The sequence below is a fragment of the Scylla paramamosain genome, chromosome 3, assembly GCF_035594125.1.
Source record: "Scylla paramamosain isolate STU-SP2022 chromosome 3, ASM3559412v1, whole genome shotgun sequence".
NCBI lineage: Eukaryota > Metazoa > Arthropoda > Malacostraca > Decapoda > Portunidae > Scylla > Scylla paramamosain.
In genome coordinates, this window is record NC_087153.1 from 2,402,437 (window position 1) to 2,417,500 (window position 15,064).

At 37.6% G+C, this 15,064-nt stretch overlaps 1 protein-coding gene across 8 annotated transcripts in view; it reads right to left on the reverse strand.

Annotated features, from left to right (window-relative positions):
- Positions 1-1,078: 1,078 nt before the first annotated feature.
- LOC135089216 (selenoprotein N-like) overlaps positions 1,079-15,064 on the reverse strand; it is a 22,544-nt gene continuing 8,558 nt past the window's right edge. For 7 of the 8 annotated variants that reach the window (XM_063984623.1, XM_063984638.1, XM_063984627.1 and 4 more), the window contains exons 3-11: positions 14,901-15,064; positions 14,497-14,669; positions 14,139-14,234; positions 13,544-13,612; positions 13,226-13,377; positions 11,481-11,656; positions 10,383-10,598; positions 7,762-7,999; positions 1,079-4,857 (exon numbers count right to left, since the gene is read on the reverse strand). In XM_063984623.1, the coding sequence (XP_063840693.1) occupies positions 10,488-10,598; positions 11,481-11,656; positions 13,226-13,377; positions 13,544-13,612; positions 14,139-14,234; positions 14,497-14,669; positions 14,901-15,064 (941 nt within the window). In that variant the 3' untranslated portion in view covers positions 1,079-4,857; positions 7,762-7,999; positions 10,383-10,487. Of the gene's footprint in view, positions 4,858-7,761; positions 8,000-10,382; positions 10,599-11,480; positions 11,657-13,225; positions 13,378-13,543; positions 13,613-14,138; positions 14,235-14,496; positions 14,670-14,900 lie in introns of those variants that run through there. The other variant, XM_063984649.1, reaches the window with a different exon arrangement.

A 15,064-nucleotide genomic window follows, 5' to 3' on the forward strand; every position in this document is an offset into this window, starting at 1 on the left:
AGAGAGAGAGAGAGAGAGAGAGAGAGAGAGAGAGAGTTTATAGTGACAAGTGGAATGCTTTGGATGTTCCGCTGGGCAGCTAGCAGTAAGGGTCATTGTGGGTCTGTTAAGTGGTGTTTGGGAAGGTTGTTGCAGATACACCCTTTACGTAATATGGCTGTGTGAGGATGGCTGCGCTGTGCTCCTGTGATGGAGTTGCTTTTGGTGGAGGTGATTATGAAACTAGCTAATGTCTTCATGTAAACTGCATTTTTTTTTATTTATTTACTTATTTATTTATTTATTTATTTATTTATTGAGAGAGAGAGAGAGAGAGAGAGAGAGAGAGAGTGTGTGTGTGTGTGTGTTTTATTAGGTGTATTAAAATACTCCTGTAAATTTCCCTTTTTACATCCAAAAAAATTAACAGCCAGGCCAGTTCTCCCCATTAGTCAGCTTGTCACATTGCCTAATATTTCCTAAATCTCAGTACAGTCGCCATTCTACTTTGTCACCTAATATATCCCAAATCTCACTACAGTCGCCATTTTTGTCACGTTTCCTTCTCTAGCTCATCAGTTCCTAGCTCTCTTTCTAATCTGGCCGCTCCACAATCACACACAGGGCAACTTCTACCCACTGTCTTGGTGTTGTGTTGTGCTCAGCTAACAGTAATGTACAAATACTATCACGTAAGTAGTCTGGAATTTCATTGTTGCCCTGCTTCATTTGTATAAGTAAAGTTAAATTAAGATACTTGAAAAGTGGCCTAGTACGAGAAATTGAAATTGTTACTATTATTTCTTATCATTTCACTTAATTACGTAATTATTTGTTATTCTTACAGGGCCGCACAGTGAAGAGCAGACAGCAGAAGATTGTATCCTCAGTTTAAGTGTTAGTGTCAAGTTGCACCCAAGACTTGATACATCTTTCATTCTGTGATGTTGCCCACTCTCCAAATTGAAGTGGGTAGATCCACAAGTAGAAGTAAGTTTCCCACTCAATTCCATGTTTAACACACAAAATTAGGTCCTTATACAAATTAAATTATCTGAAAACAAATACTAGTTATCTTTTAGAGGATGAAAACAAATACTAGCATGATATATTTATTTGTGTAAAATTATCTGACAAACGCTTACACTCCATCACCAGACCTCAGGAAGATGCCATGGAACTACTATTATCCCACCTTGGTCACTCCCATTCCACAGCGTCACAATAACTGGTTTGTAGAGCTGTGCTATGACTGTGGCAGATACTGTAAAAAGTTTCATGTGACAGTTTTGACTGAACAACATAGGCAAGAGGAAGGAAGAGGTAGAATATCAGAATTAAGTAAGATATGTAGGATGCAGTGAAAGAGTGAATTCAGAGTTGCTGAAGAACAGTAGTTTGAGTGTAGTGTGACTGTGATGCAAAAGTAAGTGCAGTTGGATAGGAGATTGATAATGGTATCAGTGATGCGTGGGAAAGATGAGAGCTGATGATGACAGGTACTGATTGGGAAGGATCCTGTAATAAGGAGATGGGAAAAATATTTTAAGGTATTGCAACCAGTATAAGACATGGTGCAGAGACTGTAACTGGAGTGGAGTAAAGAATGAATTTTAAAAGAATTGTCCTTGATCATGTGATGAAAATTTGTCAAAGCCACAAGTTTGGATAAATGTGGTCAAATGTTTATGTAGTGAAGGTGTGATTTGGCTGGGTATGTTGCAGATTGGTGTCTCTCCATGGATTTGGATTAGAGAAAGCATGTGACAAAATAGAAGGGGAAGGGGTTTTTTTTTGACCGATTGCATGGGATAGGAGGCAAATTGTTAAAAAGGAGTGGTTTTGTTATAAATCACTGCAGGAGACAACAAACAGGCAGCTGAAGAAATTAATATATTATTCAAAGCTGTAGTACAAAGTTTGTGGTGTACTCCTGCAGGGTATGATGGAACTGTCACTTGGGCCCATTAGTGTGGCAGCAGTGTTAAAAGAGTTAGCTGATCAATTAGAACTGCACATTAAGATGCTTGCTTGCCAAGACTGAAGAGTGATGCAGCAGTACTGAGTTTTATGCTGGTTATTTGAAATCCTTCAGTTATCTTAAGCTTTATATCTGCACGGAAAGAAGAGTTGTGTTCCCAACTGTATGAAATCCAAGTGGTCATATCATCCATCTTTCCATTAATGTGACTGGTAATGAATTAGCAAGGTAACCCAAAATTTAAGGAATGTCTTGTATATAGGGACAAAAAAGTTTATCAATCATTACATGCAAAAAATGTATGACATTCATTTGGAAGTCAACTTGTTAAAAAACAACTAACTATATTTCTTTACAGATGTGAAGATCATAAATAAAAGAGGAAGATTCAAGAAACAGCCAGTATTGAAACTTGATACTGTTTAGGTGTTGGGCACAGCTCTAAGAAACAGCCAGCATTGAAACTTGATACTGTTTAGGTAGGTGTAGGGCACAGCTCTAACCAAAATTCTCTTGCTTCTCAGATTAAGAAAGCCAACCTGTATGTGTATATATGTAATAGGCACTGTCACTCTCCTGAAACAATTCCAAATTAAGATGTACATCTGAATGGTGCAAGAAATATGATGATGAATGGTGCAAGAAATATGATTAAAAGAAGGGATTCTAAAGGCTAGACACATTTTGTCACTGCCAATAATTTTGATGGAGCCATCCATTGTGTGCATGTAGTAACATAACATATTTTTCCAGCTGCCAGTCTCACACTATTCATTAGATATCAGCATTTTCTGTGAGTAAATTAAACAGATTTCAACCTGTAATAATGCAGGGTGCCCCATGAAGAACATCACATATTCGTAGAATATTAAAATATGTTTAAGTTGGAAATATTCTATGGTCAAAATGCTTTGAACAACATTGTTACAGGAAGCTTAAAAATGAACACACTAATATATTTGGCAGGGGAAAGGAAGGGAATGTTACAAGAAGCTTAAAAAATTAACACACTAATATTTGGCAAGGGGAAGGAAGGGAATGTTACAGGAAGCTTAAAAATTAACACTAATATTTGGCAGGGGAAAGGAAGGGAATGTAGCAATGGAAGACAGTCATCTAGAGGGTGTTATTTCATTAAAGGTTTTCTAGATGTTATTTCATTAAAGGTTTTTATAAATATGTAAAGATAACAAAGTTCAAGAACACGTATTGCTGCAGTAATTAATGGCTGAAACATAACAAATCCAATATGGTAACAGCAATCAGATGTGCATTCATATTCAAATACCCCCATAACTTTCAAATTATGTTGTTAAAGCATTTGACCAACCAATATTTCTGACAGACTGATAATCTTAAATTTCTGTGACTTTCCTCACATGACACCCTGTATAAAATTTAAACAATATATGGAAGGAAAGAACACATCTTGGCTTGAAGAATTTCAACTTCATACATTAATGCAAGTTGATAGTGAATTTTCAGTAACAAGACTACGTAGGGAAAACTTTCCTTATACCAGGCCAAGATTTCTCTTAAAAAAAAAGAGTAGGCATGACAAGACACATGCATGCAGAAAGGGAATCTCTCCAGTTGCTTCCAACTAGGCTGTGAATGACCAGCTAAACTGTGCCCCATTGCCACAGGGAGCACATGGGAAGCAGAAATTCACCCAACTGAATCTTCAGCAGACACATTATTAATGATAATGTTTCACATTCAATACTGTCAGTCACATGTAATCAACAAGAAACCTGGTAATTTCTCGTAACTCAAAGAATACTGAAATATAAAAATGACAAAAATCAACATAACACTGAACAAGCATAAAAACTCTCTACACTGTAGGGGAAACCTCAGTAAATCTAGTATATCTATGTAAGCAACAGAAGAACTGCAAGCTATTATGAAAATACTTTTCTGCATAAGCATATCCCCCTTCTAGCAACACCACATAATAGTAAACTTCTTCATACTCAACCTTACATAGCCTTTATCAGCTTGGAAGACCATACACAAAAAAAAAATTTGTAAAACTGCAAATATTAAATTCCATGGTAGGGAAACAGTGATGAGTCTCAGTAATGTGCTCAGCTGCCTGCCAACACACTGAGTACATGGAGCATAAATCTAAAAAGTCAAACTTGAATTTAAGCTTTACATTTATGCTCCATGTACTTGCTCAGTGATGGCAGGCAGCTGAGCAAATTTCAAAAAATGTACTGAGTAAAAGATTTTTTTTGTGGTTTAAATATGGTCTTGCAAGCTGATAAAGCAAGCTGATAAAATCTCTCTATGTAAGGTTATAGTTGTTATATGAAGATTTTTCAACTTGAAAGGGTTCTTAAATGGCCAATCACCTTACCTCCCAACATAGACATTACTAAGTTACTGTTAAACAAAAAGGAAAACTATAAACTCAAAATTTACCACACTGAATACCTATATCTAAATGTAGGAAGATGATATGCTTGTTACTGCACTATAAAGAGCAATACAATGCTGAATCCTGTATATACTTTCATTCATATTAATCAATTCACAAACTTAACGAGTGACAGCAATGACTGAAGACAAATGCACCACAAACTCTATTATATGCAAATTACTACAACACATTACTACATAACTACTCACAATTACATATATAAAGGAAACACTACAATACTACAAAGGAACAATTATTGGTGCATTACAAACAATTAACAAAACCCTGCAATACTAAAACACTGCTCTACTAACTAGATGAAAAACAAACTTAACATGCATCTAACTTTGCTAGTACATAATGGCATCTCCATAAGCATTCCTCTCACCTCTTTAAAGCTGGAGTCCTATCATGATGGCCCCATTCACCTCACCACACTCCTAACTCTTGTCTGCCTTAACTGACCTTCCTGAATGGGAGACAATGAGGGTTGGTCCTTTATTTTTAATCAAATTTTAGAAAATAGGTAACATGAAAACAGATAACGGTGTGCCGCTTCCTATACAATCTACATGATGATATTCCTACCAGAACACTCGAAAATACTAAGGAAATGGTAAACTTGTGTCCAGTGACAAAACCCTCAATAACAAACCCCCTCCAGCTCTTGAAATGTCCACGCCACCCATGTACAGTACTCACCCTCCAGGCCACAGGAACATCCATGCCACTCTTGCACACCATAACATTAACTAACCATGAACTAATTATCACAACATACAGCTGCCACACCATCAGTAGACTCTGGGACACATTGCTCATAACTTTTGTGTTATTGTATACCTCAATACCCTGCTTCCACTACATCCCAGAGGCATCTGGGTAATCAAATCCACAAAGCCTCCACCTCCATACCAACCAAAAGAACTCCTCGCACAACCTAAGGTTAGTTCAAAGTTTCACTATGTTTGGTGTGTTTTTTGCTATTGTTGGTCATTTTATTCTATTTGTGTACTTATTATGTTCCTCTGAATGAATACAGTTTTTCCATATCTTATTTGTTTTGAATAGTGAACAAATCACACTACAAACAAGTAATTAATACAAATTAAATTCTTTGTTTTCTTTGTCTAGGACCTCACTGTACTTTGGCTATTCATTCTTCAAGGTGCTTACTACTCTGGTGAATGAACTACAATCACTGTACAGGTGAATCTAAATTCATCAACTTTAGATATATGAATTTGAAAGTTAAAAATTAAGTAATTTTGTCCTTTGTACTGATTTATGAATGCAAAATTTATATTTATGTAAGAATAAAAACATACCACAAAACTCTGAATGCCACTCATTAAAAAATGCACGTTTAAAAATCCAAAATTTATGGTTCATCCCAACTGACAAATTCTTTATTTTATAAGCATTTCCTAAGGAGTACCCATTCATATCGTAATTCCATACTTGCATACTTTTCAAAGCGAGTCAAGTGTCTGCACAAAGATATGTACTAAAATAGGGGAATGTCTCTGCAATAAGGAAAACAAAAACTTGGTTTAAATACACAACATACAAGACAACATGAGCAGTACACTATAGATAGAATAAAGCCACATAATAAATATAATAAATAGTTATACTGGAACTGACAGTCAAAGATGGTAAAGATACCACTAGACAGAAAAAAACATAATGAATAATGGAAATATTACTAAAGATAGAAAAAAATAAGGGGTTAGAGTAGACACTACTATTTACCATTATTTGAGGACAAAATAATGAGACTGAAACCCAATGATTAGAAGAGCTGCAATTACCATAGTTCATAAAAGGTTATCTTCATGCCCCTCTCCTGTCAACTAACCCAAAGGGAGGGACAGAGTACCTCTGTCTCAAGAGAGAAGGTTTGGGAGGCAACATTAAACAAAGGAAGAAGGAATGTGAAAGCAAGGGAGTGGATTACAGGATCTGGAAGGGTAATGACAAAATGGAAAGAGAAGAGTGTGCTCAGCAAGATTCATCCATCATGGCTCAGTTTTGACACTTTCAAGCCACATTTTCATAACACTGAGAACCTCCTCCACTCCCCTCCATCACTATCATTCCTCGATTTTCTCTCTCTCTCTCTCTCTCCACTATACTACAATTAAATTTCTATCTGAATTATCTCTCCTCCTTTCTACTCTTCCATCCTTACTTTGTAATGAGCAACACTTGTTAACCTGTAATTTCTTTCATAATTACAATAACTATATAAAATATACCTTTACAACTGGTATGCCACCACTGAAAAATATTAATCTTAGCAAAGCATAAGCCTAGTTGCAAAATATTATACACTTCCATCAGTCTTCTTGAAAGCCCTTCAGGATGGCTAAACTAGATACAAAATACTACACGTTTCCATCACAGCCTTCTTGAAAGCCCTTCTGGATGGCAAAACTAGATCTCTCTATTTCAGGTTATTTCCCCATAACATGTTTTGCATGTACATAATGTCTTAAAGTATGTAATCTTGCAAAATATAAAGTTTTGGAATTGTTTGTACTTTCAACTAAAAAGTTATGACCTATGTTATGAAATACACTTATTCTTGTTCTCTATTATACTGCCAAAATCACTACTCCCACTTAATGTCATCAATTTCTCTAAAAGACAACCATACATTTTCTACTGGATTTTAGATCATACAGTCCAGTCCATCCACCTTAGCCTTCAAATTCCCTACTATAGACACCCCCAACATGACTTTCTCCTGGCTGTGGTGTTCTCTATGTCTGTATTTTCTGTGACTCAAACAAAAAATTCTGATATATAAAATATGGTAAATGGTAGATAACTGTCTAATGACTAGGCAATAAAGACCATTTGGCCTCTACTAAGTTTACACAGAAATTCCAACCATCCTAGCACCTAGTTACTGCAAGCATATGTTTGGTAACTTATACCTCCTTCCCTTTGTGGAGTTAAATGAAATTATCACAATGAGTTTAGGTCTTAACCTGAAAAATTTACATGTCCATGAACAAGCTCTTAAGAGCATGGAGGGACAGGTGTTGACAACCACTCATGAAAAAATCTAAAGTTTACATTTGTACTATCATTCCCACTTTTCCCTCCTCCTGATCCCTCCCTCTTATTATATTAGAACCCTATGTATATTGCTCTTTTAGACTATCCTCCCTCATCCCTCCTCCAAACCTCCCATTACTGCCAGACACTATAACTATACACCTCCTCTCTACTTCCCCCTCACTACTGGATCCTTCTCCCTTCTTTCTCTCTCCACCTTTCTGACATCCTCAAATCCCTTGTATCCTTTCCCCCTTTCTTCCAACAACATACAAATTCCTGAACCCTTCCCACCCTTACCCACCAAATTTCTCCACAGCCTGCTGAAGAAAGTTGAAGTATGCAAACTCTGTAGGGTCTTGGAAGCCCTGGAACACCATGCTTGCTTCAAGATCAACATCAAGAAGTCGGTTGGCATTGGCTGAAGCAAGGACTGACCCTGTGGCAGCATCCTGGACCAGCACCTGCACAGGGAAGCTGTATGCACTCCTTGCTGATCTTGCTGCAGCCCCAAGCCCTGGTGTGGCCTCCTGGCTGTACCTCTGTTGGGGAAGGAGAGGAGTCATGATAGAGAAAGGAGAAAGTGATGATGACAAGACTATAAGGGACTTATAAAGATGAATGTAAGGGTATGTGGTAAACCTACGAAGAAAATTAAATTAGAAGAAAAGAAAAATTACATTGGAAGAAGACAAAGAAGAAAGAGAAATAGGAAAAACAGAAAAGCCAGTACCAAGCACAGCTGTTCATAAATACATGGTGTGATGGGACAAGGGACCCAAGTAAATGAATTGGCAGTCACACAACAGGGAAAAGGTCATAAACCACCAGGGCAAAGTTGGCCTGGGAGCAACAGTGAAGGAAAGCAGATACCTAAGCAGAAAAGGCACACACAGGTCACAGGTCACAGGTGTGCAAACGAGGAGAAAAGCAAGGGGACTCATAGGAACTTCTTTCACCTGGATATATATATATATATATATATATATATATATATATATATATATATATATATATATATATATATATATATATATATATATATATATATGCCTGTCTAGGTAAAATGGAAAATACAGTGGGACCTCAGTTACTAAATGCCTCCCTTTTCGAACAAAATTTTAAACTTGTAATTGCTTCGATTGCTGTACAATAATTTGGTTCTCGAACAAAGCTGCTTGATTTCAAATATTAAAAGACAGAACAAAAGTTGCAGTTTATTACTAATTTATAGTTTCTATAAATATTTCCTTCACTTTTATATATTTAGAGGAGAGACACAGAATGTAAGACAGTAAGTAATTCAATCTCTGAAGTAGGATAAATGTGATCCTGTTGAAAACCTCAATGTAAACAAACAGTTTTCAGTGCTCAGGAGTAATCCCGAAGGTGGCTCTCTCAATGACCCCCAGCAGCATGATGTTTAAGTGATATGATCACCTTCATTTTTGGTGGTAAGTGGGTTGCTTCTCTCTGTGTCACTCTATAAGGCTTCCCTCACTAGATCAGTGACAAAGAGAATACCTGCACAATATCTTCAGATGAGTTGTGTCATTAAGTTCATTCAATACATCATTTTCAGATAAATAAATTTGTGAGCTGGAGATGTTGTGAAGCAGCCATCTTAGCAGTGGAAGTGTCTGTCATAAGAAGCTAAGGCAAGGTGGAACGGATTAATCCATTTTACTGATTTCTATGGGAAAATCAGCTTAATTTTTATAACATTTCAGATTTCAAACAGCATTCAAGAACAAATTAAGTTCGAGAACTGAGGTTCCACTATAAAATGGAAATTCGACCTTAACATAGAGATGACACTTTTTGAGGAAAAACATACTATAGAATGTGTCTGTCAGGTCATGTAATTGAGGAAGAAGTCAGTAGCAAAGGTAGCAGAGAGAGACCTGAGATTCTGAGACCCAACCTGAGGGTGACCACAGGCAAGATGGACAGAATCACATAAAGTGAACCTTGTAAGTTGTAACGCAGTCCTGAAATCAACTAAGTTGTAACGCAGTCCTGAAATCAACTGTAGGATGATTAGGGTTATTATTTTGATACATGCACATTGCATGGGGTTTTGTTATGTTTTATATTGTACTGGGTTGTGTTGAGGTGTGCTTTTCTTACCGAGATTATGATTGTGTTAATTGCTGCCACACATCATATGTGTTTCTTTATTGAATGGCATAGCCATTATGCACGTTTACCTATATTAAGATCAAAGAGTTTCTTGATTGAAATGAGGAAAATTTCTTTAAATTTTAAAAATTTATCTGAGTAGATTGATTTCTAGTAGCAAGAGAAATTGAGCAACATCTCAGTCATGATAAATAGAAAAGAATAGAAGAGGGAACTGAGGAAATAACTGTGGGTGACAGAGATGCAAGTGGAAAACTAAATACAAGCAAACACTAATAAAAGAAAATGAAATTAGATCATATCAGAATAAGGTGTTACAAAACAATCAAACTAAAAATACATGTAAACCAAAAGTACTAAATGAAATGCAGGGAGATGCACATGAAATAGGGTGCTTAGGCTAAAACACAAGTGGACCTTGATAAAACACAAAGCAATATATATATAAATTCCATAAGGTACACATTACCAACAGAAAGATAATGAAAAGTCCCAGACTGTGCATGTATTTATGCCCATAAGTACACACACACACACACACACACACACACACACACACACACACACACACACATAACACAAACACACACACATAACACACACACACAACACAACACAACACAACAACACACAACACAACACACACACACACACACACACACACACACACACACACAAAATGAGCTGCAGGAAAAGAATCCTAACTCACATTGGTCACAAGCTCTGGAAACACACAAAACAATACATGGATGCATTTTAAGAGAATATCTTTTAGTGCCTTACCTCCACCTCCTCTAGCAAGGCCCAACAGGAAACAAAATGTTCCTGCAGCAGTGCCAGCACCCTGGGGGAGGCCAGTGGTCCCTCCCGCAGGGCACGGCCAGATCCTCAGCACGACTGGTCACTCAGGACACCCCACAACACCACTGTATGAACCAGCTTCTTCCCTGCTCCTCCAGTGGCATGGCTGAACACCTCACTGAAGTTGTGGTATTGCACCTATCAAGTAACGTACTAATAAGTGAAACACTTTTTTCTCAAGGCATGCCAAAGGGAATAAGCAAATAAGGAAAGCATTCTTTATATTATCAAAAAAGAGAAAAGATCCAGAAAGAAATGGCAAATTTAACTTAAGACCTTCTATAAAACTTCTTGTGAATGATAGCAATAAGAGTAAAGTCAAGAAGACAAACAGTACACCTAAATTCTTCACTTATTTACCCATTTTTCAATGCAGATAATGAATAACAACTTAAATTTCACACACTGGGTTATTCTCAGTATTCATATCAGGGAGGCAAGAGCTGTAATGCACACATGACACAGCACTACCAATGCTACTTCTTGGTATTGTATGGTAGAATCTAAATACTACACATATGAGTACTGTGACTTTTATATTACTAATTCATCAATGCTTTAATACACTACTTCCATTACCACCAGTTATTACCACTATTCATTCTTGCCACTATCTATCCTCTTTCACATGACCACTTTCACCAATGATAACTATTAACACAACTGATTTTACTTAAAACCCTTATCAATCTGTCTACCAACACATACATACATACGTGAATGTACACACTCATTCATCACACACACACTGCCCAGCTCATCAAACATATCAACAACAGCTCCAGGGATTTACCTAAGTTTGGTTGTGCAGGGGGACCAAGCTTTGAAATCCTGTCTCCATAAATAATAGGGGCTTGTGCGAGGTGTGGATCAATTTGAAGGAAGTGGTGGTTGCAGCAAACAGTGTACACATGTCTAAAGAGAATCTGGATATGGATATGGAGACAGGACAAAATGAGGTTTGGTTCATGCCCTGTACAATACAACTAGGTAAATACACATGCAAAAATACACACACACCTCCATGAACCTGTACATCCTTTTCTCCAGGAGTGACAAAGCCTCCTCCTCAGGGATCTCTTCAGTCCAGCCAGGGGTAGGGGAATTGAACATGGAAGTGACCCTCATGTTAGGGAGATGTGTGATTGTCACCTCCATGTCCTCTGCTTCATTAGGACCCGTCATCCACTCCAAATCTAAACAGGTAAATGGTAGGTAACAAGGAATATTCAAGCAAGAATGATAAAATTTCAAGGGCCAGTCATGATGAGACATAATCACACAGCATAGGGTGTTGTTGCAGCATACATGTCAACTAGAGATACATCAAATGAGGCGCGCGGTGCAACAACGACGTAACCGTGAATTTTCCATTCCTCGGTTATGTTGTTGTTGCACCGCGCGCCTCATATATTATATGAAGCGCGCGGTGCAACAACGACGTAACCGAGAAATGGAAAATTCACGGTTACGTCGTTGTTGCACCGCGCGCCTCAAATATGAAATCCAGGATCAACATTATCTATATTTTTTTTTAAATCCACATTTGTATCTACAAATGCAAAGCAAGGAGCATCCACACCTGCAGTTTTTGTAAAAGAAATAAAATTTACATCTACACTGTTAGAATGAGAATATCAGGAATCCTCATATACTGTATAATGTCCTATTAAAAAACATATCAGTGCACAAAATCAGTTACCCCTGGATAGGTAACGTTACATGGGATCTATGTGGCTTCACTCATATTTTACAATCTGAAAAATGCACTGTATTTCCTGTGACATAAACCTGCTGATTTGCTACCCTTGTGGGTCCATCTGGTACCAGATGTAGGAAGGTAACTTGTTTTGGGAAATCAAAACATTATTCAAGAAGTGAAATATGTACGGAGGAATACTTTATCTAATTTTGTCAACACCAAAAGTTACTCATATTGATATAATAGATTAAATAGTGCATAACAGTTAATTGAAAATGTATTACAAGAAATTTTCATTTGAAATAGAAATTATCAAGGTAATAAATAAATATCACTGGAGTAACCTGGCAAATTTAGATTCATATCACATAAGATTTTTAAAAACAATCTCCATCAATATTTGCAAAAAACACATCCACAACTGCACCTATAATTTTATGCATATGATACATCAGGCTTTAACCAGCATCTGGCTGTATGCCAAAGACCATCAAACAGCCTGACAAAAGTGTGTATGAAGAACTCTAAGGAAGAAAAACATGTAGTATACGTGAGCTTTCTCAACAACCAATAACCAGGAAAAGGAGTACACAGATCTACTATTTAACAATTCAATACTTACTACATTCAAATTTAGATCTCCAATACCCTGTATCCTATCACCTGCTGCTCTCCAAGTACACATGAAATATGCTTAAGGAATTCTATGCTGCCTCTCAAACCATCCAACTGAAGCTTGAAATTTTGGTTGCCAAACACCAGGATGAGGGAGCAAGGATCCTTTCCTCCAATGGAAACTATACAACTGATCTATATGTATTTCACACAACACTCCCAATGAAATGTCTTTTTGCTCAAAATTCACTAGAGACATTACACCACAGCCCTTCAACAGCATTAAACCTGGACTTGGTCAACAAGGTGTATGTACAGCAAGGTACTGTACACTAAGATCTATATAATGAATAGTCCTTTACAAGACAGAAAATATATCATCATACAAATTTATATTCTCTGCCATCACCATCCTGCTCAACACTAACCTGTCTTGCCTCACACTCACCCAGGTTGAGGGGGCGAGCAGCTGGCACATGGAGGTCACAATGAACTACCATCATATCAGAGGTGTTGATTACCACCTGGCCCAGGAAGGCTGATGGGATGAACCACAGTGGGAGTCTAGGGGGGGTGTTGAGTTGGAATTCTGCATGAACCCTACACAGCAAAAAGTAAGAGAAAAGAGAGTTGTAGGATTATTATTTCAAGAGGCCATCCTGTCTCTTTACACAAAAACTTGCACACATGAATATCAGTAAAAGAATATACTTTCAACCAAAACACATAAACGGACACACAGCTAAACTGGGGCACAGAAACTTGCCTGAACCAGACCTCCAGCAAGTGGCCTGTCTTGGCCCTCACCACTGCTGCTGCTCCCCTCGGTCCATACCTGCAACACTCACATACTGTCAGTACCTGTGTGCATCTTCATCATCTACCGCATCATCTAATGCATTTCTATGCATAACATGACCTGTTTTCAAGTGGTATTAAACCAAACGTCTCCCATACACTATCAGTCTTTTGTTTGATACACGTAATGATCAGGGTTGAAATATCTTTTACATAATGAAAAACCTCCAGGAACTCCCCATGAACAGTAAATAAATTCAGAACATGTAATTATGAAGTTGCTAACTGGGTACAATATAAATCTGGTTGCTAAATCATTACAGAGAGTGAATGCACACAATTTCATTAAAAAAATGCATGATGTGCTACAATACCATGAGTTAAATTACCATCCTACATTATGTATTCAATAGAAAGGAAAGAATTAATTAGTAAAAAGTCATCCTGACTTGGAACATAATTTTTTACACAACAGTTTATCAAAATCAGATGAATAATTTGGTGTAAGCTATAACATTCCTGCTACTTTAGCAGTCACACTGAGTTGATGGACAGCAGCTCACCTGGACTGAAGGAAGGGCTGGGGATGCAGCAAGGAGAGCAAACGGAAAAGCAAGTCCTCAACAGGTCCAGCAGGTGGTGGTGGAACATACCTGGAGCTGCAGGACATGACTATATTCTTAAAGTAGTTCTCTCTCTCTCTCTCTCTCTCTCTCTCTCTCTCTCTCTCTCTCTCTCTCTCTCTCTCTCTCTCTCTCTCTCTCTCTCTCTCTCTCTCTCTCTCTCTCTCCATGTGTTTCAAATTTTCCTTCCTTAATACCTTACAAATTATCTTGTGTACTTATATTCTACTTTCTGCTTTCTCCCACTGTTTTTTTTTACCTTTTTTTCTATATTCCCTCCCTCCACCTCCCTCCTCACCTCAGAAGATAGGCTCCCTCGGTGGTGTCAGGCAGGAGGGTCCACACTTGGCCAGGCTGACTTGACTGAGGGTCAGGGGGGAGGAGGGCTGAGAAGCAGGACATTGGCACCCACCCCCATGATGTTGCCGCCACCCGCCACCCCAGCAACCCAGTCAGGCTCTCCTGAGACACCTGAAGGATGGAGAAGGTGGAAACTTATTATTTTTCATTTCTCATTATTCTTTATTAAAATTATTTATCTATTTATTTACTATTATCATTACTTCTTTTTATCTATTTTTCCATTTATTTATATTTATATTTTTTATTTATTTATTTTCTTTTTCTTTTTTCCTTTTTTGAGGAAAAATTTTGTACAGGTTAAAATAAATAGTTTGGTGGTTCCATCCCCTTATACCTCACCTTGGAGTCCAGGAATGGGGTGAGGGGAGCATGGTCTGGTGGAGTGAAGGATGTGTACATCTCCACCACTCTCTCTGCAGCTTGGGAGTCCTGGGAGCACCTCAGAGGAGTATTTGTTTGACTTGACAAATACCACTCATATAACAGCAAGATACTGAATATAC